At 34.6% G+C, this 26695-nt stretch overlaps 1 protein-coding gene across 1 annotated transcript in view; it reads right to left on the minus strand.

Moving 5' to 3' along the window:
- The window catches only part of DIAPH3 (diaphanous related formin 3), a 449127-nt gene that overhangs the window by 244120 nt on the left and 178312 nt on the right, over positions 1-26695 (minus strand). Inside the window, 3 exon segments of the mRNA XM_043995139.1 lie at positions 2129-2230; positions 10471-10565; positions 16288-16383. Of these exon segments, the coding sequence (XP_043851074.1) occupies positions 2129-2230; positions 10471-10565; positions 16288-16383 (293 nt within the window).

Consider the following 26695-nt stretch of genomic DNA (forward strand, 5'->3'; position numbering starts at 1 on the left):
AAAAGATAAATTTTTAAATACTCAAAATTGAGTAGCTTTTGTATGAACTAAATTAATACAACTCAGAAGGCAAGATAAGGTAAGCAGTTGAATGGAAGAAAATCTATGTTCTAAGAATTTCTGGTAAGTGCCTGGTATCAAGATGTAACCAAAATGTTCATATTCTCTGACTGTGATTAAAATTTGGATAATATAAACTAAAATTCTAAGTCTACTACAAGTAATCATTTAGAATTCTCAAAGAAAATATTGCTTTTGAACATTTCTTCAAAAACAGTCCATGCACACAATATGGAATATAGTGGAATGATGTCTCTGTAATCAACAGGGTGGACACCAGGAAACAATAACACGTAAAACATGGAGGAAAATATTAAACTTTCATCATTCGCTGAGGGTCCCCAATTTGTTAAAACATATTAGGATTCTGATATTATTTCTTTTGTGTTAATTTTAACAAATTAAAGAATTTCAGCATTTTTCAACTGATAGGTGACATAACATAATGCTATATGAGAATTCAAAGTTCAGTGGCATATTCTTAATACATAGGGATAATTTTTTCCTCATTAATTAAAAAATAATATTAGCATTTTAATAGTTGTACTAAATGAACTCAGCTGACTCAAAAAGCAATTACTTTTTGTTTTAATATTGCATAATATGATCTTATTAGTTTACATTCATTATGGTGCTTGTGACATCATGGTCTTTTTTCCCCCTCTCTCTCTCCTGCAAGGCTTTGAGGCAAATAGTTGCTTTTCTCCTCACAGATACATTTTCTTATTTTGCCTACTTGCTTTCAAGGAGTCCTCAATGAATGGAATACACTAAAACTTCTTGTGATTTTATGAATCATATGTAACTCCTTTCTACAAATCTAGTTGCTCCTTTTAAAAAAACAGTAATCTTCTTCCCACCTTACTACCCCCCTGTTATTCCTAGAATTGTTTTACCTTTAAACAAAGTATACAACTTTCTGAGTACAAAAGATTAGCTTTTGGCTATTATGGGATTACTCGAGAACTTCTGTTCACCTTTAAAAATTAAATGTTAATTTAACTTTTAATTCAAATGTCAATTCAAATGCAACAATAATTTCCCGGAATGCTTCCTTGTCCCCCCTCCCCCCCAAAAAAACCCACTGAAAGTAGGTAAATTCAAGATTGCTATCCCTGGTGCAAGGGAACAGATTTGATTTATTTTAAAAAGACTAATCTTCTTTCAGTAAAAGAAGGAGAAATTACAAGTACATAATGTTGCACATGGTTTCAAAGAGTTTTGTCAACTATCTTGCTTAACTTTTTTTCTGTTACAAGAGACAGTCAAATAGGAGGTGATTATATAGCAAGAGATGACTGATAATAAAATAAAGAGAATTTTTCTTTAAGCCCAGATCTAGAGTCAAGCTAGTAGACATAAGGTGTGATACCAATATAGTATGAATCATACCAAGATGAACACTCATCATTTCTTAAACTCCATTAGAATAACATTAAATATTTTTCCTTCTTTTTTTTTTAGTTCTTTCTATTTGTTGGTGTAATTGTGTGTATAATTTTGTCTCAGGTTATTTCACTTTTTATCCATTCGTATGTCTTGTAATATTTCACTGAATTCTGAGTATCCCTTCTTTTGACATATACCACAATTTTTAAACCATTCCTCTATTGATATCTGCTTTGTTTATAATTCATATTAATACCATAAATTATTAAAAACTGAAAATTGACAATATCAAGAAAGGTCAACGCCATGGATATTTTCGTGTATATTGGACTTTCAGTTGTTTACCTCCTTGGGGTACAAGTTTAGAAATGAAATATTTGACTAAAAAGTTATGAATTTTTTGTTCACTTTCTTAGCGTAATTGCAAACTGTTTTTCAATATTGAAAAAAAAAATCTTAAAATCAAATGAATCAAAGGAAGGTATGATATCCAAGATACATTGAAACAAAACAAATATATATTGAAACAAACAAAAGAAGATAATGCTAAGAGTTTTAATGGATGCCATGTCAAAGGATGAATCAAATATTATTAATAATCACATGAAAGGCTGCTCCCAAACAATAAAAGCATATATGCTAAATTTAAAAAGACAAAACTCCAAGAAATGGTACTCACCACAACTGCAAATTGTTCTGGCTCACATAGATTATTATATTCATTCTTGAACTTAGACAGTGAATTCAGCTGCTCCTGATCTGGCAGGTGCTTTATTAAGTTCTAACAACAAAAAAAGAAAAAAAAAATTAAAGCATGTCTTCACAAGATACATTTCACAGACTTGTATTCATATAAAAAAAGTTTTCATCACAAATCTCCCATTAACAGCCAAAAAAATACAGACAGAAGGAAGGAAGGAAGGAAGAAAGGAAGGAAGGAAGGAAGGAAGGAAGGAAGGAAGGAAGGAAGGAAGGAAGGAAGGAAGGAAGGAAGGAAGGAAGGAAGGAAGGAAGGAAGGAAGGAAGGAAGGAAGGAAGGAAGGAAGGAAATAGAATTAACTGGAAAATTGATATATGAATCATGTATAATAATATAAATTATCCTTTATTAATATGACAAAACATTTTTTCAGAGGAGTGAACCTACTAACTTGGAAAATTTTGCCATTATATTTCAATATAAAGAATTAAGTGGCAGAAATTATAGGAAAGACTACTAAAAGCATTACTAGTGAAAAGCTATATAGGTATGACCACTTAGTTACTAATCATCTAGGTAAGACTATTGCCAATTCACTATTAAAATGGAAACTTATGGGCAAAACAGTCAAGGGGTTTAATGGCATTGTTTAAAATTAATTAAACAAAAGAAATATAGGCTAATGTGAGAGAAACATAAGTAAGAGAGGAATTTCTGTTGAAAAAGTTCATGAAGACACGAGATACATTCTAAGGTAACACACTACAGGTGAAACTACACAACACTGGCATCCGTTTTTGCACTTAGATGATAAAATTACACCTTTAGACCAGATTTAATATTGATCTATCTTAGAAAAAATTGTTATTGACATGTTCTAGTTTATTAGTTTTAAATGGTGTGAGAGAAAAGAATATGATGGATAGGCATGAATTCCAAACTATGATCTTAATTAATTAGGCATATATTAAAATCAACATTTAAATTGTTTAAATCTCAGTGTTAGTAACTTACTTAACTTTGACCTTATGCCATTGTCACACCATACACACAAATAGAATAACTCATTCCCAGAAAAGTGATACTAGTTAAACAAATGTTAAAAAGAAAGTAATGTTATTAAGAGATTAGATCAAATTCCACATCATTGACTCACTGTGTAACCTTGGATAAAGAAAACTGGGTTATCAATCAAAATAAGAGAAAACAAAATAAGTATAGCATAAGGACCATATCAAAAGTAATTATAAATATGAAAAATATTAATATAAAAATTCACCCTTCAAGTATAAAATTGAGTTTTAATTAGTATTGTAGTTATTCCTTTTCTCCACATTATACAAAACTAATATAGAATTATATTAGCAAACATTACTAAAAATCATATTGAGACTAAAGAGCAAACATACTTTTTTTTTCAAAAGAAATATTCTAAAATTATAATATCAGTTTTCTCCAGGCTAAGCAATTACCATTTTAACTTTTCTTTACCTGTTATATTTTCCAATTTTTTAAAATATTTTGAAAGTCTTCAAACTTTTCCAAATTACCTTAAATTGCAGAATTAATAACTGGGAATAGTAAATAAATCATCAGTATAGAAGATGACTTTAAATTTAATAAATGCCAAATTTATATTTATGTGCAGTTTTATTGGTTTTTTTAAATTAAGTAGCTTTTTATCTAACTAAAAATCCCATAATTTTAATGGTTCCTATTTACCCTCTTTCCACCATCTTAGAAGTCAATACAGCCAATTCAATTTCTTATTTCATAATTGGGTAATTTAAAGCATATTTAAGGAATAATAAAACTTTGACCGACAAGAAATTCTTGAGAAAGCAAAATAACAATGACCTCTCTTTCTCTGAGAAATTAATGTAGATAAAAGACTGTTATTTACATTATACCTAATTAGTTCTTTTGGTAATTTAAATTATTCTTTTTTTTTTTTAGTGAGAAAATTGGGGTTAAGTGACTTGCCCAGGGTCACACAGCTAGTGTTAAGTGTCTGAGGCCGGATTTGAACTCAGGTACTCCTGACTCCAGGGCCGGTGCTCTATCCACTGCGCCACCTAGTTGCCCCAATTTAAATTATTCTTAACACTGACCCTCCAAATTGCTTGCAATCATACTATTGCTTTTTTGACATTTATACTTTTCACAAATCTTTCATATGGTCATCAGACCCTCTTGTCAATTATTTTTTTATAAAAAAGGTTACCAGTCATCTAATTTCTAAATTCAATTGCCTTTATTTACAGTCTCCATACACCTTGATTTCTATGTAGCTTTTGATTCTGTTGAACATTCATTTACTCTAAAGACTCCCTTCTCTGATACCTTCTGAAACTAAAAAGTTCTCTCAATCATCCTCCCATTTTTCTAATTACTCTTTCTCTCACTCCTTTGTCAGTTTATCATTCTTTTCCTGTCATCTTAATTTGAGTGTCAAGGCTCTCCTTAATGCTTTCTAATCTTTTTTTTTTTTACTTCTCCTCCCCACCCCACCCCGCCTACCTCTCAGTCTTGTGATCAGGACTAAATGAAATAATATTTGTAAAGTAATACAGTGCCTAGAACACAGTTGGTGCTTAATAAATGCTTATTGCCTTGCTTCCTTATATTTTTAATTTTCCAGTAATTGGTAAAAGGAAGTTACCTTCTCATATTCAAAGGGCCTACTGAAAATTATTATAATGTCCATGTATACACTTTTCTTTTATCTTATATGTCTTTTCAGCAATTTATGGAAAAAAGAAAATTTTCTCTTTGACTGCTATATACTTCTTGATCTTATTGCCACAATTTAATCTACATCCTAGTTATAATGCTTAAAATTATGCTTCCTAGTAGTGTTAATGTAACACATTAATCCTAAAAAAAAAAAAAAAAATCGGGGCAGCTAGATGGCGCAGTGGTTAAAGCACCGGCCCTGGATTCAGGAGTACCTGAGTTCAAATCCGGCCTCAGACACTTGACACTTACTAGCTGTGTGACCCTGGGCAAGTCACTTAACCCCCATTGCCTAAAAAAATAAAAAAAATTTAAAAAATTAAAAAAATAAAAATCAAGGAACAACCCAGGAAATGGGAAGAGATTAGAATTATCAAAAAATATTAAATGGCATGAGATATGTAATTAAGAATATATGAGGCATTTGTGGGGTTAAATTGTTTTGATTTAATTCCCAAAGTCATGTCCACTAGTACCATTCAACTATTCCAGAGGAACTAACAGGACCAAGTCCACAAGACCCTTTATTGCAATTTTTTTAAAAGAAGAAAATTTTGGGGAAAAATAGTTTAGGTGAAATTCAATAAGTAGTGATTTCCAACAGAAAAGGTTTCATATTAAATGAAAAAGTGAGAAAAATATAATTTAAAATATAGCTACAAGTATAGGTAATTAATAAATTACTGGGATAAATAACATTTCTGATAAATGACATGCTCCTTATCTCTCAAGGTCACTTTCTGTTTCATAAAACATTAAATGATGCAAAAACTTGACTTTGTATTTGTATAGGGAAAATACTTGAAAGAACCAAAACAACTATGCGTCTCAACAGATGAGAAAAGTAACAAATGTTTATTTCTGAATACTATTCAATACTGGTACAAGTGCACCTTTTATTTAAAATTTTCAAATAAATCAGAATAATTTAGGAGTCATCACAAAAGAGGATTAGGTTTTTAAACGAAACATCTAAGAACTTTGAAAATGATAGGTTTAATTTAAGCATTTTACATATATCAAAATACAAATACAAAAAAAAGTTAGAAAGATCAATACTCTTTAGGACATATTCTCTCTCTAGCCAGATACCAAAAATAAATATCAAAAACATTCATGTTTAAGAGTCACAAAGAAACAAAGCTATTCAATAGACTTTCGTTCAATAAATATTTATTAAGTATCTATTACATGCAGTATTTTACTAACCTCTGCAGAGGATACATATACAAGTAAGGTATTGTACTGGCTCATAAAGAATTTATGATCCAGCAAAGAAGATGAGACATATAGACAAATAAGATAATACACTATGTGGTTAAAAAAAAAAACCTCTTCAAGGAAATGCTGTTGACTGAGAAGTCACATGATAGGACTTTTAGATCAAAGCACCTGTCATTCTCACACTATGCAAAAGCCTAGGAAAATGACATGACCCTATTGTTTTATAGGTCAACAAAGCAGGAAAATGTAGTGTTACAGAATATTTTACTACCAACTAAGCCTGATACAAAATATCCCCAGTACAAGAGAAATGAAGAAGAGAGGAAAATAAGCATGTTGCTATTCTATTTACAAGCTGGTCTTGGCCTTCTATTCCACTGAAACTTCAATGTTATATATGTAACAGTCCTCCACTCTCAAATCCTTTACCCAGCCTGCTCACAGCTTTAAGGAGATACACCCTTCTTATCTAGAATACTCCTGACTAGCTATACTACAAAATTATGTTATTTCAGCTCAAGCGGGCCTTCGTTGCCACAAAATGATAACAGGATCAGAAATTTAGAGCTGAAAGGGATCTTAAAAGTCCCCAATAGGGGTCAGCTAGATGGTGCAGTGGATAGAGCACCAGCCCTGGAGTCAGGAATACCTGAGTTCAAATCTGGCCTCAGACACTTAACACTTACTAGTTGTGTGACCCTGGGCAAGTCACTTAACCCCAATTGCCTCACTTAAAAAAAAAAGTCCCCAATAAAAGCTTTTTCATTTGAAAGAGAGGTTAAAGGGTCTCAGTGTCTTAGATGGGATTTACACTAGGTCTTTCTGACTCTAAATATTCCATTCACTAAGGTCACATAGCCTCCTTAAACTTTCATTCTACCTTAATTACTCTCTATCACATTTGCCACAATGGCTATTCAAAACTTTGTTCTTCTCTCATTGTCTACTAGCCCATTTCTCCCTTTCAATATGGTATAAACTCATCAGAGCCAACTGAAATTACTTTCTGCAAAATAATCCATGAGATATCTCCTAATTGCCAAATTTAATAATCTTCTCTCAGTACTCATCCTTTTTGCTCTCACAGCATAATTTGATGCCACTGACTACGACTCTTCTAAAATAGTGTCAGGGCATTCCTTCTCAATTTCTTGTGCTGGACCATCATCCATACACAGCCCTCTAATTGTGAGCATACACCACAGCTCTGACATTTTCTCTTCTCTTTCTTTACTGTATCTCTTTATGTCCTCATCAATTCCCACAAGCTCAATTACCATCTCTATGCTAATGACCCCAAAGTCTACATATCCAGACCTAATATCTCATTGAGGTCCAAGTTGGCATTTGTCATTGTTGTTCAGTCTTGTCCAACTCTTCAAGACCCCATGGACCATACTGCCCATGGAGTTTTCTTGGCAAAGATACCAGAATGATTTGCCATTCACTTTTCCAGTGGATTAAGGCAAACACATTAAGTGACTTGACAAGAGTCACACAGCTACTAAGTGTCTGAAGCTGGATTTTAACTCTGATTTTCCTTACTCCGGGCCCAGTGTTCTATCCACTGAGCCATCTCGCTACCTCAAGTCAGCATTACCAGCTCCCAACTCACTAGTTCCAAAGGGATGTACCATAGATACCTCAAGCTAAACATATACAAAACAAAACTTATTTTTCCTCTAAAGCCAACTCTATTTTTGATTCTGCTGTTTCTACTGGCACTTGTTGTTTGACCTTCATTCTCAGAGGACCATGACATATAGGGGTGATGTCATGACTTCCACTGGATTGGATTAAGTGTGGAAGGCTGTGCAAGGTCACCAACCTCATTCTTTCCTCCAGAGCCGTCTTAGTCCAGTGGCAAGATATATATCAAGACAACTGGAGATGGCCCCAGATATTTAAGGTAATTGGGTGACTTGCCCAGGGTCACATAGCTAGTAAGTGTTTGAGGTGATTCCCAGGGCAGTGCTCTAACCATTGTGCCACTTAGCTGTGTTCTACTGGCACTACCATACTTCCAGCCACCCAGGCTTGTAATCAAGAGGTAATTCTTGACTATTATTTCCTCACATCCAAACAATTGCAAAATCTTGTCAATTCTACTTCCATAACATGTGTTGCATCTATACCCTTCTCTTGCCTCATGCCATATCCAACCTAGTTCTGGCCCTCATCACAACTTGCCTAAACTATTAGAGTAGCCTGCCAACTAGTATCATTTCCTTCAACCTATCTTCCACATAGCTGACAAAGTGGTGTTCCCAAAGTACAAGTCTGAATATTTCATTGTCCAGCTCAAAAGAAATCCTGGTGAAACCCTCTTACCAGTAGGATAAAATCAAACTCCTCTGTATAGCTGTTAAAGTTCTCTGCAGTGCTATCCATAATACCTGATCTCTACAGTTTCTGTGAATCTTTCTTATGGCTATAAGGTTAGTTTTGCTTCTTAGAATTTTGTACTTGACAAAGATAACCTTTCTCACCTCACCTTGCAAAATATATATTAGGATTACTTGATATAATATACATGTGTGCAGATAAAGCAATACTAATAAGAAAATTTTGTCTTTTTTCTAGGAATTTTTTGTATGGGAGATCTACTCCCTTCCCATATAGAATCATACCTAGCATTTCACATGTAGAATATATCAAGAAGAATAAAGAACCACTATAAGGCTTCTGATTCCTTATTTGAGAAATATGATCCAAGATTCTATAGGCAATTTCCAGATAATTGGCAATCTCAAATTCCATATGGTCAAAATAGAATTGGTCTCTTTTCCCCAAACCCATCCCTCTCTATTTCTATCAAGAGAACTATCCTTGTATTACTCAGATTGGAAACCTCAAGTTCACCTTCAATTCATCATTCTCACTCACCAAACACCCAATAGTGGTTTAATCTTGTCCTTCCCTACATCCAAAACATCTCTCAAAACCATCCCCTTCTCAACTAGCACAATAAAAACACCAAACAGCACTGTATCACCTTTTACCTAAACTAACAGAGGAACTTGTATCCTAAAGCCCTATTTGTTTGGTTTTCTTGTTTGTTTGTTTGGAGGGGAGGTGAGGGAGCAGGGGGTTATTTGTTTTTTATTGGTTACAATCTCTGCCACACAACTATTTGAGAAAAAAATCCAATCTACTATGCTCAGTTCAATTTCTAAACTGTCCCTGGATAGGGTGTGTTGATTTAGTCACCTACTGCCCTACTCACCATTCCAGTGACTTTATGGACCAAAGTATCCCCGGAAAGGGTGTGTGTGCACTCTCTCTACCAGAATATAAGTGCCCTTAAGGAAAAGGATATTTTTCCTTTATATTTGTATCCTCAGAGACAAGTATAATACGAGGCACATTAAAAATATTTAATAATTTATTTTAATTAATTCAATCAATGGTACACATGCTTAATTGGTCAATCTACTCCAAGTTTCTATCTATTCCAAGTCATCTTCCAGGTAGTTGCTAAAGTAATTTTCTAGAATGCAGATCTGACAATGTTATTCCCTTGCTCGAAACAAAACAAACAAAAAAACAACTACATTACTCCCATTCATGCATTCAATGAGTCTTCTTTCTGGGCTCCTTCCTGCTCCTTACAAATGACAACTTTTTTCCTATCTCTGTACCTTTGTATCCATCCTTTATCTGTACTCATCTCCTTCAAGAATCAGTTCAGTTGAGCTCTCTTTATGCCTTCTTTCCATCTGACTCACATGGTCGTTACCGAAGGCCCTCCCTTAATGCATCCTTCCCTAAAATTTAACACTTGATTTATTTTATATATGCAGACACATATGTACATATACATATACATACATGTGCACACATTATCTCCAATACAATATAAACTCCTAAAGGGCAGGAATTGTTGTGCTTTCGTCTTTTTTTGTCACAATGCATAGCATATAGTAGGCATTTAATAAATTCTCATTTACCGATTTAGACACTTTTTAAAAACTATTTTGATATATCAGTTTAAGTTCTCCTGAACTCTCCAACTCTACAATTCAATTCTACTAAGCAACTTTATGTTACTTCACTGATAGGTATCATGGGTACTTTATATTAATGGAATTTTTAAAAATAATCCTAAGATTGCAAATAACAATAACCTAAAAGAATATGGAAACCAAATAGAACTGTATGGTTCTTTAATAAAATGTTCTCTAATGTAAAATGTTGTGCAAAAACCCCTCAAGGGCTAAATATATATCTAAACAATGGAACGTGATGCATTAAGGGAGGGCCTTCGGTAAAGACCACTTTAAATGAATTTTTAAAAATTCTATTTAATGAAAAGCCCACATTTATATATTAATGTGAAAACTATCTTTCAGTTTTATTACCTGAATCATGGATTCTGCCAACTGTGTTTCGTCTACTTCCAATATCATTATTTTTATTTCTTCATAAGGCACACGAAAAGAACCCAGAAAGATTGCTGGAAAAGATTGAATACATAATAAGCAAAAAAATGAGTAAGCAGAAAAAAAAATAATGAATGAGAAAAAAGTGATATTATTTTGAATTTATCAAAAAAGTAAGATGTCACACATGAGAATCTATCAAATTTGATAGGATTACAAGATAATAGCTTTTCCTGAACATTTGTTTTGGTCCCTTTTTAGTTCTGGCACTTAACACTAAAATCTGTATGCTCTTAATTATTTTCCTGTGGAGACTCTTGAAGAATTACACTTAAGGTTTACATACAGGCCATCAAAAAAACAAGGGAACAATTTTAATGTGATAAAGAGTTGATGCATTATAAATCCATTTGAATGAGATTTAATGCATTTTTAATATCATAAAATATGATTTAATCACAATAACATATTTCTTACATAGCCCAACATAAAAATTTTAAGGTTTGTTTATAGTATATAAAAGGTTTTTCTAAGAATAAAACATCAACTTATTAAGCAGGTCTTGTAAAATGATCATAGAACCACAGATCTATATAGATGAGAACTCAATTTTCATGGAATTCTTTTTTTACAAGTATGATGCTTCTAAAACATATTATTACTATTTCATTCAAGCCTGTATATATTTTGAATATAAAATAAAACCATTTTGATGTATACCTGTTAACACAAGAATCACAATGAATATTAGTTATATATAGCTATTCATCCTTTCTATCTGTAATATAACTTCACTATTATGTGAGTGAGATTTTCCCTATTGCTTAAATATAAGTAATTTAACTATGGTAGTAATCACAGCACAGAGCATAGATATTATATAACTTGTTCTTGATGTATTCTAAATATTCTTTAGTTGCTTTCTTGTAAACTTGTCTCATAACTGATGTCCCTTTCCACCATTGTTACATGTTCAAGCAAGGTGCATTATGGTTAACCACAACATTAAAAATAGTATCTGCTAAGTTGAAGGAACCAATCAGCACTGTGAACCCTAAATATAACCCCTTTTGAGTGACAAACTTGACTAAATCCTCGAACCGGCTATCTGCCAAGCATAAATTTGCCCATACCCCTATCCCCACAAACCATGTGCAATGGGAGGAGTCTGTCTAAAAATAATAGTGTATAAATACTTTTAAGCCCTGTAGGGGTATAAATGCCAGTCTCTGGCTCTGCTTGGGGTCTTGTAGGTCCTACCCATGCCTGACGTGCTTTATTATACAAGCTTTACAATTTCAGATTTTTCTCCCTCCCCTCCCTCCCCCCTCCCCTAGACAGCAGGTAATCTGATATAGGTTATATCTATATACATATACATATATACATATATATATATATATATATATATACACACACACATATATATATATATACACATAATAACATTAATCGTATTTCTGCATTAATCCTGTTATAAGAGAAAGAATCAGGGCAGTGATGCAAAACCTCAAAATAGAAAAAAAAACAATAGCACCCAAAACAAAAGAAATAGTATGGTTCAATCAGCATCTATACTCCACAGTTCTTTTTTTTTTTTTCCTTGGATTTGGAGATCCTCTTCTATCATGAGTTCCCTGGAACTCTTCTGTACCATTGCATTGGTGAGAAGAATATAGTCCATCACAGTAGGTCAACACTCAATGTTGATGATACTGTGTACAATGTTCTTCTGGTTCTGCTCATCTCACTCATCATCAGCTCACATAAGACTCTCCAGGTTTCTCTGAACTCCTACTGCTCATCATTTTTTACAGCACAATAGTATTCCATTGTATTCATATCCCACAACTTGTCCAGCCATTCCCCAATTGATGGGCACCCCCTCAACTTCCAATTCCTTGCTACCACATAAAGAGCAGCTATAAATATTTTTGTACATGTGGGTCCCTTTCCCCCTTCCATGATCTCTTTGGGAAAAAGACCCAAAAGTGGTATTGCTGGGTCAAAGGGTATGCACAGCTTTATTGCCCTTTGGGCATAACTCCAAATTGCTCTCCAGAATGGTTGGATCAGTTCACAGCTCCACCAACAATGCATTAGTGTTCCAATTTTCCTACAGCTTCTCCAACATTTATTATTTTCCTTTTTTGTCATTTTAGCCAATCTGATAGGTGTCAGGTGGTACCTCAGAGTTGTTTTAATTTGCATCTCTCTAATCATTAGAGATTTAGAGCATTTTTTCATATGGGAAAAGATAGCTTTGGTTTCTTCATCAGAAAACTGCCTGTTCATATCCTTTGACCATTTCTCAATTGGGGAATGACTTGGATTCTTATAAATTTGATTTAGTTCCCTATATATTTTAGAGATGAGGCCTTTATCAGAAGTACTGGCCTCAAAAATTGTTTCCCAGCTTTCTGCCTCCCTTCTAATTTTGGATGCATTGCTTCTGTTTGTACAGAAATTTTTTAATTTAATATAATCAAAATCATCCATTTTGCATTTTATAATAAACTCTATCTCTTGTTTGGTCAAAAACTGTTTTCTTTTCCAAAGATCTGATAGGTAGACTATTCCTTTCTCTCCTAATTTGCCTATGGTATCACCTCTTATGTCTAAATCATGTATCCATTTTGACCTTATTTTAGTATAAGGTGTAAGATGTTGGTCTATGCCTAATTTCTGCCATACTATCTTCCAGTTTTCCCAGCAGTTTTTGTCAAATACTGAGTTCCTATCCCAGAAGCTGGAGTCTTTGGGTTTATCAAACACTACATTACTAGTGCCTGACGTGCTTTATTGTGAGATAGGATCCCTCTCTCAATAAACATTTGGGGGTGGGGGGGAAGGGTTAAGTGACTTGCCCAGGGTCACATAGCTACTACTAAGTGTCAAGTGTCTGAGGCCTAATTTGAACTCAAGTCCTCCTGAATCCAGGGCCTGTGTTTTATCCACTGAGTCACCTAGCGCCCCCCCCTCCCCCCCAATAAACCTATCTTTCAATGCCTTGGAGACTTTGTTTTTCTTTTCTTCATCAAACTTAGAAATTTTTGCAACAATTTTGGTGGCCCCAACATGATCTTGAAGAAATTCTATCTTTCGGGTTCCTCCTTTTCAACTTCCGATTCTATCTGAGCTCAACCCCAGGGATATTTCCCTTCAGTCCCTTCTTGAAGGAGAAAGACTTGAATGCAGATTCTTGATTGATCTAACTGAGGCATCATCCAAGCTGAGTGAGTATTCTCAAGCTGCAGATTGAGATACTCATTTCCTTCTTCCTCTTTTCTTTTTCTGCCTTCTGATACTAAGTAATTTTTCATTGGATTTAAAAATTAGAAAGCTAGATGTAAATTATTCTCTGTGGTTCCTAGGTTTCGATTTTAAAAAGAGCTGTTTTGGTTTCAAAAAAAACTTCTACTTTTTTGTGTTGCCTATGAGTTATGTGAGAGTTCTCCTTTTTAAACTGAGCAATCATTGACTTTCTGTTAGAAGGAGATTTATGATTTTAGCTTTTAAAAAGGAAAGGAGAAACAGAAATAAATTAAAACAATTTGAGATTTGAAATTGTTAAAAGAAAAAGGATTCGTATTATTTTAAAATTATAGTTTGGATAACAACTAGAATTCAGGTTGGGAAAAGTTATGGATAGGTCAAGAGACAGTGGAACTGACAAACTGACTGGCAACACTCAAGTGTATGTGCAAGAATAGGCATTGTATCTGGACAGTCAGAGGAGCTTATTGTGGGAAGCCCATAAGGTATAGGATCTATATAATCAGAGGAGCCCACTGTGAGAAACCCATAGGGCCTAGGATCTGTTTAATCAGAGGAGCCCATGGTGGAAAGGCCCCTTGTAGAGAAGTAAAGTATCTGGTTCTGTTCACCTAATACAGGTCAGATCAGTCCTCCATACTCTGTGTGACATGGGAACTAGGTTAAGTAGAATATCAATTTCTAAAGACTCTCCATTAGATAATTTTTTAGAGAAATGGGATAAAAGAGAATTACCTGTAGGCAAGGGAATGAACAGAGAAATTTACATGAGATATTGTTTTAAATGGTCTAAAAACCTTAGGAAACTCTGGCCCAAGTGTGGAACTTTTGATTTATAGTCTAGACAAGTAAGAAAACTTCTTAGAAAAACAGGAAAATTGGGGGTGGAAATTAAGTATAACTACCAAAAGAGGGAAACCACCATCTATGCCTTGTTTATTGTTCTATGTAGGTCAGATGTTAACAGTCCAATTCTTCCAGTAAAGAAGACAAAGTCTGATCCTAACAGTAAATCCAGAATATTTATGCAATTTTCTTCATTTTGTGATGCCTAACCCAGCCACTATTGTGATTGCTATTCCTTGTGATGCCACCTGTTTTGGGGGGGCAGTTGGGTTGGGTAGCATGGTTGGGATCCCACAGTGGGTGTCTTGTGTCTGAGGCCAAATTTGGGCTGAGGTCCTCCTGGATACAGGGTGGGTACATTGTCCACTGTGTCACCCAGATGCCCCATGATGACATCTTTGGGGTAAAATTGAGGGGAGAGAGGAATGCACTGGGGGAGGAGAAAGGGGAGAAGTAGAATGGGGTGAAATCCCACATGAAAAAAGCAGGAAAGTGCTTATGGAATGTGGGGAGAAATGGGGGAGGCTTGGGGTAGTGAATGAGCCTTACAGGCATCAGAATTGGCTCAAAGATCTTAATCTCATCAGAGTTGGCTCAAGGAGGGAATAATATCATCACTCAATTAGGTGGAGTAATCTATCTAACCCTGCAGGAAAGTAGGAGGGGAAGGGGATAAGGAGGGAGGGGTAAAAGAAGGGAGAGCAGATTGGGGGAAGGGACAGTCAAAAGCAAAAAATTTTGAGGGATAGAGTGAAAGAAGATAATTAATAGGAGCAGCTAGGTGGCACAGTGGATAAAGTATCGGCCCTGGATTCAGGAGGACCTTCAGGAGGACCTGAGTTCAAATCCGACCTCAGACATTTAACACTTACCAGCTGTGTGACCCTGGGCAAGTCACTTAACCCTCATTGTCCTGCCCCCACCCCCCCAAAAAAAGTACTATATAAATGTAGTTTACTATAAAAAGAATGATGAACACGATGCTATCAGAAAAACCTGGAAAGAAACACGTGAGCTGATGGAATGTGAAATGTACTGTATACAAAATATCAGCAATACTGTAAGATGATCTGCTATGAATGACTTGGCTATTTTCGGCAAAGCAGTGATTAAAGACAACTCTGAAGGTCTTATGAGAAATGCAATCCATCTACATAGAGAGAAATGATGGTGTCTGAATACAGATTGAAGCATAGTTTTTCTTTGTTAGTTACTTTATCTTAAGTTTTGTTTTTGTCTGTTTTCTTTCATAACCTGGCTATTGTGGAAATGTTTTGCATGACTGCTCATGTATAGATTATATTGAATTGCTTGAGTTCTTGGGAGGGGTGGGGAAGGAGGGAAGAAGAAAAGTTGGACCACAAAGTCTTAAAAAGTCATCAAAATACTACCATTTTTTTATCTTACCTTTGGTCATTATATACTCCAATAATATACACAAAAGATAGTACCTTTTTTTGGAAAAAGTAAATTTAATTTCATTCTTTAAATCCTTCCTTACCATTCCTTAGATTCAAGAATGTCACCACTTAAATTGACCTGGGACAAAAACAGTATTTTTGAAATATATTGTATAAACCTTCAGTGAAGAAATTTACAAGACCTAAGGAAAAGAGAAGATAACAAAACAGACACAACTGTCACTTAACTAATATGAGAAGACTGTTAACTTACAAAGGTTCTGGGCAATTTTGGAATCCAGAACTTTCAGTTCTTTAATTCGTTTCTTTACTGCTCTCTTCTCTGTAAAATCTTCCTCTTCATTTTTCTCTGAAAATGGAAGATAATTACTATGAGTGAATTTCATATAGAAGAAAAGCACCATTAAGTATCAAAAAGCTAAAAACATTTATTCATTAATGAATCTGGCAATTTGACAAAATTAAAACAAAGAAAATCCTACTTTTTTAAATCAATTGAGGAATTAGATATATAATTAAAAAGTCATTATACAAATGTTTCAATTATTCAAGTAATAGTTCTAGGAATACTTTTGTCATAGACAGTGACAAAGATATGTGAGAACAGCACATTTATACATATGCACATACACATATATAAGCATGCATGTTTGTACATACAGATGCATGTAAATCACACGCAGAAAAACAAAACCTATTTACTCTGAGATTACATGAACATTTTTAGCCAAATTAGTAGCAATGTACAAGAAGAACAGAATTTAGAAATCTAATTTATTATCTGATTGTATTTTTATATTTTCTTTACTAAATCTCCCTTCTATATATGTAAGTAATAAATATTTGGAGATCCAATCCACTACCAAAAAGAAATCTTCAAAATCCTATTATTCTTTTCCCCTATGTAATTCAAAAACTTATAATTAGATATATTGATTTAATCCAAGAACAACACATTTCCAAACTTTGTAATACATGATATTCCATTCTGGAATATTACATGAAAACTTTCTAAAAGTTATTAAATTTAGCACCAAGTATTACTTATAAGTTATTTAACTACTAGTAGTTTCTTTGAATTTGAAAAACAAAATGAATATATTAAAAACAATTGAAATTTAGAAGAGTATATATTGTCTTTACTTTAAATACCTTCCCCTCTCATCAAAATATAAGTATCATATATTATCACATAGGTGTGGATGCAAAAACAAGCACAACAGCTCCTTGGAAGCAGAGACTGTCTTTTGAAATTTTTTAAAATTCCCTAATACTTAGCACAGTACTGGCATATAGTAGGTGCTTAATGAATGCATGTTGATTGTATGAAAAAGCTGCTTGGTTGGTAAAATCATAGTCTTGTTAAGTAAAAGGTTGAGTTGCAAAGTGGCTCAGTTACCTTATTATGTTTTGTGGTTAATAAATGGGTACTGAAAACCTAAATTACTCACAAATACACATAAGCAGACATGGAAACACCCAAAATTAGCTGAATTGGTTCCTTACTTATGCCTCTAATATATATGATATTATATTCACATGTATTTTGATGGAGGTTAAGGAACTTAAATTACTTTTGTGGGAAAATAATTATTTATTTATTTAGTTTTTTTGCAGGGCAATGGGGGTTAAGTGACTTGCCCAGGGTCACACAGCTAGTATGTGTCAAGTGTCTGAGGCTGGATTTGAACTCAGGTTCTCCTGAATCCAGGGCTGGTGCTCTACCCACTGTGCTATCTAGCTGCCCCCAATTGGGTATATTTTTAAAGGAAAGAATAATAATAATTTACAGTGAAGGAAAAAAATACAATCTTGTAAAATCACCTTATTTGTAAACCTGCCAGATTCCTTGAGACCTTCTACTTGGACAAGGTCATAAAATTTTATCAGCCTTTTGAAAGAACTTGTAAAATTCTAAAATAATAAATCGCTTTACTGAGAAAATGGAATCCCCCCCTTCAATCACAAATACAAATCACTAAAGTGGAATGAGGAATTTATAATTTTATTACAATTTATGATTACGAAACTTATGAAATAATAACTGGAAATAGCCCATGTTGTTATTGGTTTTAAGTGATCATATATTCATTATGTGAAATTCTAAAATGCAATTATTTTCTTAATTTCTAATAAATAATTTGTATACCAAGATGAGTTTGAACTCAAAAAAGAAAGAAGAAAGGAGGAAAAAGAGAAGGAAAGAGAAGGAAGAAAAAAATGAAGGAAAAGAAAGGAGAAGAAAGGGGCAAGAGGAGGAAGAGAAAGATGTTAGGTGAATTTTTTTGAAAGGTCTGATAAGCTTTTAATTGTTAAACATTACTGCAACAACATTAGAGTTAAAATACCTGTTATCTAGCCCTAAGATGTGATTACTGAAACTTGCTATTTGAGGCAAAATCTCTATATATGGACTATAATATGACATTGTTTTAAATTTTGAATCAGGTATAAATGTCTAGATGATCATTGTCAGTAACCTACCATGCAAGAGAAATACCATGAATTGCTAAAAGGGAGTGTGATCTGGAAATTGCTACAAGTGGATTTCTTTGTCTGGGAAAGTTGAAGAAATGACTTTCTGTAAGTGAAGGTAGAGGCCTCTTGACTCAGTTTCCCAGTTGTGTTGCTTCCTTTTTGAACAGGACTGTTTCCCACCTGATTAATCTTAGGGCTGGCTATTATATGTGGTAAAAAGTGAAAGCTTTTAACTAAGATTTAAGAGTTAGTTAGCGATAACTGAAGGACGCCAGTTTTTGAAGGACTGCCCTTTCGGGGAGGAGACCATAATGAACAGCCGTGCGTCTGCTAAGCACTCCACTTCCGGGGTGTGAGCTTAAAAAACGAGGAGAGAACGCAAGTGGTCTCTCTCGCTCTGCACACACATGCTGACTCAGGTTTGACGGCGTGGTGCTTGGTGATTGCCCTGGTCCTCCATAACAGCACGTGCTTGATGCGGTTCTCAGCCTCAGAGGTGGCTTTGGGATTTGGTGAGTTCTATACGGAATATAGACTAAGCTTAGATCTAAGACTATTTATTTGTATTTCTACTTTCCTATTTCTCTAATCAGCATCACCTTGTTTGTTGGCTAATTAATTCCCAAACAATAAAAGCTAAGTAATCCATCTCTAACTAAAGCTCAGAGGCTTCTTTCTCTTACTGGTCTGGGAGATATATAAGGGAAAGGTTAAAGGGGAGTTTAATGCTCTTATATGCAATTTTAAATCTCACAGATACCCTGTGAATAATGTGGAGCTTTGCTATATGCTTGGCTATTCCAAAAAGTTAACCATGACTCTTACATAAAATCAAACAGAACTAAGGATGTTTTATCCTAAGACTTAGGCTTAGACCTGGACAGCCAGTATGAATGTTGTTTTATTTATGCCTCTCCTCTTCATAGCAAATCTTTCTAACCATGGTAGGTAAAGGTATAAAAAAATATTATAATGAATCTTCTTGTCACAATACTCTATCACCTCTGATATGCTATATGGGGATGCAAGTATATAGTACTTTACTGCATAGAATACTTTGATGTTCTTCCTATAGTTCTGTTAATTTATAAGGTTAGCTACATAAAGTCTAAATTCCTTTTCACCACATGAAGTAATTACTGAAAAGCTGATTTAATGACTGTGTCTAGTTTTAATAAATTATACTAAATCATCACTAGTAGGCTTTAGCAACATCACCTAGACACTCTGAACAAATGACCTGGAAATGAGATGATCAAAGAAATAACTCCACCAATCTGTCCTGATCCATCTGTGGGAATTTACATCCAAAGACATCTGAAGTGCATGGACACTGCCAAAGGACTTGATACCCCCAAAACTATAGCTATAATGAATTTATTTATTCATCCTATTGTAATTTTGGTTTTGTTTTTTAATTAGTGGTGTGTGTCCTATGGACCTGTTACCCATTCCATAAGCTGCCTGGACTGATACTGATGGGAGAATTGTTTTTAAAAAAAAAATTGTGAGACTATGTTTAATCTCAAATGAGTTAATTGTGGGTAGCAAACACAGCTAAAGCAATTCCACTTTGCTTGACTTTCCTCCCTCTTGCCCTCGACCCTGTTTGTACTTCAGCAGCTCTAACCCCCTCCCCATATCCTTCCTCTATCAGCAACCTGACTTGCTGAAGCAGCAAGGACAGTTCTATTAGGTTCATCAGGATTACAAGAGACAGCTAACCTTAAAAAGAGATTTTCATGGTATAGTCCAGCAACAGGCCTGTCTAATGAATGCTAATGCACCATCTATTCCTACTCTGCAAGCCCAGCAGCAACAGCTCTGTCCAATCATTAAGGTAACCCATAGGGAATCCACTTCTACCTAAATTTAAACCTACAAATATTTTGTTCTTTTGGTCCTTTGGGAAGTCCATTCCTTCATGAGCAAACTCAATAAATCCTCATTATTTCCTAAATTTGGATTTGAATTTAATATTGGTTCTGGTTTGTTGCAGCACCAACAATTTTACATGCACTACTTAGTATCAATATATTAAAATACATTTTAAATATACTGGCATCCAAAACTCTCTATAATCTCAATCCAACCTCCCTTTCTAGATTACTTTAAAATTCCAGATTAATAAAACTGAACTATTTCATCCCTAGAGTCAAAATACCATTTCCCAGCTTCCAGCAGTTCAGGTAAACCACCCTTGATACCGTTTTTTTTTTTGCAGGCAATGGGGGTTAAGTGACTTGCCCAGGGTCACACAGCTAGTAAGTGTCAAGTGTCTAAGGCCGGATTTGAACTCAGGTACTCCTGAATCCAGGGCCGGTGCTTTAACCACTGCGCCATCTAGCTGTCCCCACCCTTGATACCTTTGATGGATAAAACTCTCTAATTCTGCAATAATAATTCTGTTCTTCCTTCAAGGCTCAGCTCAGCCTTGCTCAGAAAAGCTTTTTATGATCTTTCCACCTGCCAGTTTCTCTTCCATCTCAACTTGGCCTGCAGAGGATATATTATAAGGAATCCCTCTTTTGCCTCTCTTCTCATCCATCTTGTACTATACTCAACCATATGTCTTTTGAATAAACCAGGAAAATGTAAGCCTTTGGAAGACAGGAGCTATGTCATTTTTCTGTCTTTATATCACTAAGTAGCAAAATATTAGGAGACTCCCTGTTTTCCAGAGTAAGCCAGCTGTCCCCTGATCTTGGCAAATCTGCTGTCATTTTTCCTACAGATAACATATACTATGAGAAAACAAACGTCATCACTGTACTATTTATTGAGACTACACAAAACAATGCTCTATAAATGCAGGGAGATCAATTTAGCCTTCTGGTTAACATTGACTTGCAGGATAATGTAGCTGAGCTGGATCTCTAACAAACTTCATTGAGGATATTGTCCTCAATTGCACTGAAATGCCCCCCCCTTTTGAGGTGACACTGCTTAAATTCTTGATCACCCTCTTTCAGGAAAGTAACAGGATGAGGAAACTCATACTGAATTTAGTTAAGTGATGTGCCCAGGGTCATATAACTAAAAAGTATCTGATGCAGGATTCATTTCAAGATCTTCCAAACTTCAAGTCTATAATTCTAAACTATTGTGGTTTAAAAAAAAAAAGGAGAGTTGGAGAGTTGAACTGGATTGCCTTGAAAAATTTCACAATACTTTTAACAACACTAAGTTTCTCTCAATTCCAAGTCCAACTTTTTTTTTTTAATACCAATCCTCTTCAAGTGGTGCTATACAGTTGTGGTACTTGGAATACCAGTTTCTATATAATTAATTGGTGCTTTATTTCCTTTCCTTTCCTTTCTGGCCACTTAAATGGCAAAGGAGAAACACATGGTAGGTTTATGTGTGTTGCAGTCTTTACTCTACCAGATCCTATACACAGCTGCCAAAACCATCTTTCTGAAAATGTCATTTCCCTACTCAAAAATTATACGGACTGTTTGCTGATAGAAGGAAATATAAATCCCTAAGTCAAGCATTTAAGAAACTTTCACAATATAGTACCAATCTATCTTTCTTTCCATACTATTTAACTCTACAATCATTCTTAGGGGCACTCTACACTCCCATTTTATTCTATGTTCTTGCTAAGTGAACTACTAACAGGTGACCAGATTTCTCCTCCCTACCTTACTGTAGTCTGGGGCACATCCAACCATGCTCAGCAATTTAAAGAGCATTTACTATGTGTGAAGCACTATATGCAGTGATGGAAATACAAAATGCAAAAACAAGAAAAAGTCAATAAGCCATGATCTCAAGAAGTTTAAGTTCTCTTGGGGGGAGAGAGGAATATAACATTTACATAGATTAGTAAATGAGAATTTGAGGAGAGAAAGAACACTAACAACTAGGAGAATTGTGAAAGCCATCATGCGGGAGGTGGCACCTTGAAGGAAGCTAGGTATGCTGAGACATAGAGTTAAGAAGAGAGTGGATTCTAGTAATGGAGCACAGCTTGTTCAAGAGTAGGGAGAAAGAAAATTGAATGTCAAGTTCCAGACTAGTTCATCTGAAACACATAAGGAAGGTAGGGTAGTAAGATGACAATAGGCTAGAAAGGTAAGTAGGGTAGCTTATAAGGATCTTAAAATGCTATTTGACAAGTATGCTTTATATCCTAGAGAAAAAGAATTATGACCTTGGTATTATTAACTGCTGATCACCTTCTCTGATACTTAGCTACAATTCCCACACACAGGCATACTCCTGAAAATGATTCTCATTTCACATTTTTCTTCTATCACCCTATCTTGTCTTTCATTTTTTACCTTTATCAAATCCTACTTTGTATATACATGTTATATCTGTTCTCTGTTATTTAGACAGTAACTTTTTTGGTTTTTCATGTATGTATACACAAGGTGAACCACAGTACATTGCACAAATTAGGTACTTAATAAATGATACCTGAATTGAGTTACCTTGTGAGGTAAAATGAGAATGGTATTATGGGCATTATTATTTCCATTTTACAAACTTGTATACTGAAGCTCAGAAAGCTTAGGGGATTTGCCCTCAGTCACTCAATCTGAATCAAGGTCTCTCCTAATTCTAAGTCCAGAACTATTTGTTTTACTATGTAATGCTCTATTTCAATACCTGCCTATTTATTAGGAAAGGTCTAAAGAGAAGAATGTTACTCCTGTCTTTAATGTAATTAGACATGATGGGATAAGAGCCTAAAGTTGAGTGGAAATAAATACTTAATAATATCTTCTAAGGAGGCAGCTAGGTGGCGTAGTGGTTAAAGCACCAGCCCTGGATTCAGGAGTACCTGAGGTCAAATCCAGCCTCGGACATTTGACACTTACTAGCTGTGTGACCCTGGGCAAGTCACGTAACCCTCATTGCCCCACAAAAACAAAACAAAACAAACAAAAAAAAATAATGTCTTTCTAAATACTATTAAATCATTCGTATACTTACAAGGTATGATGGATTTTTAAGCATCACTAAAAAAAAATCAAACAAGGACTCACTTGCAGTACACAACTACAATTCAGTGATAAGAATAGGGAGAGGGGAAAAAAAGAAAAGAAAAAAAAAGAATAGGGAAAGGACACTCATCTGGCTTCCTTTCTAATGCCAATACAAATGCAGTAATTACTTTTTTCCTAAAAAGCTGAATCTTCTAGACTTATGATAACATAACCTCATCTAGTCTAAGGTCTACCTTGGTATAAGAGATGGATATTTGCTTTTTAGATCCAAAAGCTTCAAAAAGCAAAGCTCCAAAATTTGCCAAAAAGAAGAATTCTGAAATGGCTTTGATCCTATTGGAGCATCTATTTTGTATCATAAGGTCAAACTGTCAAAAAGGAGTCAAAGATGACAAAAATGTACGTTGTCAAAGGCCATGATATGAAAGTTTTAACTACATTTTCCCTTTCTCTATATTAATTTTTTTTCTAAATAATAGCAAAATGACTGGCAAGGAATTATAAAAAATGCTTTCTCTAAAGAACTAATGTTAATAATAAAAATAACAAAAGCATTAAGAGCAAATTATACCTGTGTGATTGCAATTTTTTGTTTAAATGAAAGTCTCAATACATAATTCAGGCTATTCGATTTGTTTTCAGCTAAATTCTGAACACATGAATGGAACATGCAACCATTCAAAGATAAGAGAATTCTGATTTTAAAAGAATCTAGAGTCTAGTTAGAATAAAATCATTTTTTTTATAGTTCTGAATTTGAAAACTAAGTCAATAACCAAATGCCTCCAACACTTGTGATTGCTCTGACCAAGAGTTATCCAATCAGACAGTGAGTTAAATTTGCATTATATCCAGAATATGTAGGTCTTTAAGTCACAACCATTTCAACAGTTCTATACTATATGTTTCTACACTGGATTAAATTAATTTTTAAAATGCTGTTATGTATTTATAGCCCTTTTTTCTTTGTCCATTAAATTTAGGTATACTGATAAAATACAAAATGTATTTGGTCAAACAGCACTTCTTTAAAATCTGGATAAAAGCAGAGAAAATTACCTAGAGTACAGAATAATAATGTGATTAGTAAATGCAGAGACCTACATGAGAAAACATCCACTTAAACTGGGAGAGAAAGATATCTAACATCAGTAGAGCATGTGCTTATTTGATATTTATTTTTTCCCTCTTACTATCTTTGAGATTTCATTTTTACATAGGACAGCCTCAAAATGAAGAACTTTATGTTAAATATTTAGGAAATAATAAATGGCTAACATCAGAATCCAAGAGGGTATATAATTTGCATGGAACATGCCTGTTTCAGTAAGATAACTTTATGTCTTCTCCATCATTTGATAGCTTTGTAGTATTCATTTTTCCCAAAAAGCATAAGCTGATTGCATTGCAGAGTATATGAGAAAAAAAACTCCATTTTTATAACACAAGCATTCCCTTCCCATATTTTCTTAAAGATAATGATGATAGATGATCATTTTTCCTTATTGCCCAATAAACAGGAGTATTACAATTAATACCTGAAGATACAAAGGAAGAGAAGTGCTATCCCATATCTGCTGCCTAACAAACCTTTAGAGGAAAGCTATTGATGTTACAGGCCATTCCAAAAACTCAGTTGCAATGAATTCAAGTAAGTAAAAGGTATTTTAACCATGTGCATCAGACTGACTAAATATTCTGTATGGGATTTTTTTTTAACTGACTACATTTTTGCATTTTTACTGTTCTTATATTGGAAGTTTCAATGAGAAATCCAGAGAATAAAGAATAAGTGAAGGGTTAGAAAGCTGGAGACAAAAGATAAAGACTCCTACAACCCAGTGTCAATTCAGAGCTGCCTGTGTCAATTAAACTGAACTTAGTTCCCTCTACCAGACCATTCCACTCTCAGTTCTCTTTACCAACAAAGGAAATACAATGTCCCAACATTATTACTGAAAAATCTCACTGCTCTTTAGAAAAAATATTTTTTAAAAAATGCAAACCTCATTTCCTTACTCTTCAGGAAGAGTAAAGATTAGTATCGGAAAGTCTCCTAAAGTATATATATAGAAAAGGAAACCAGTGGGGCAGCTAGGTGGCACAGTGGATAAAGCACCAGCCCTGGATTCAGGAGGACCTGAGTTCAAAATCCAGCCTCAGACACTTGACACTTACTAACTGTGTGACCCTGGGCAAGTCACTTAACCCTCATTGCCCTGCAAAAAAAAAAAAAAAAAAGGAAACCAACATCACTCTGACAACTTCCTGTTAATAGAGCTGTCAAAAGAATTAATTAGCCAGATGCTACCAGAATAAACATACATGTCCAAAACTGAAATCATTACCCTTCTCCTCAAACTCCCTACCCCTTTTCCAAACTTCCCTATCACTGTCCAGGGCCCACCATTCTCTCAGTCACCCAGGCTCCCAAATGAAGTAAAATCCTCAATTCTTCACTCTCTTTGACCCCATCCTGCCCCAAACCCCACCCACATCCAAAATGTAACCAAGTCTTGCTAATTGTCTTTTTACAAAGACACTCCTCAGATGCTCCCTTCACCACCTCACACCTGTACTATTGTAATAGTTTTCTGGTTTGTTTCCCTGCCTCAATTCTCTCCCCCCACTCCAGTCCATCTTCCACTCAGCAGTCAGAACGATCTTCCCAAAGTACAAGTCTGACTACTTTCCCACCCTATACTGCATCTCCAGTGGATGTCTATTACCTTCAGGTCCAAATAGACAATCTTTCATTTGTCGTTCAAAGCCTGCCATAATCTGGCCTCTTCCTACTTTTCCAGTCTTCTTACTCCTTACACCTTCTGATTCCAATCAATCACTGCCTATATCTCCCCCTGCCTGGAATGCTCTCCCCTCCTTAGTTCTGCTTCCTGCCTTTCTCAAAGTCCCAGCTAAAATCACAATTTCTACAAGACTTTCCCAAGCTCTCTTAATTCTAGTGTCTTCCTTCTTTTGATTATTGCCAATATATACTGTCCATACCTTGTTTGCATAGTGTTTTGAATGCTGTCTTCCCCAGTAGATCATGAGATCCTTAATAACAGAGATTATCTTTTATCTTTCTTTGTATCCCTAGTACTTAGCACAGTGCATGGAACACAGTAGGTGCTTGATAAATTTTTATTTACTCACTGCCTTATAAGAATGGACCCAAGAGAGAACCTTGGAATTAATGAGTATCATTTCCCTAACCAGAAA

The sequence above is a fragment of the Dromiciops gliroides genome, chromosome 3 (genome assembly GCF_019393635.1).
Source record: "Dromiciops gliroides isolate mDroGli1 chromosome 3, mDroGli1.pri, whole genome shotgun sequence".
In the NCBI taxonomy this organism is placed as follows: domain Eukaryota; kingdom Metazoa; phylum Chordata; class Mammalia; order Microbiotheria; family Microbiotheriidae; genus Dromiciops; species Dromiciops gliroides.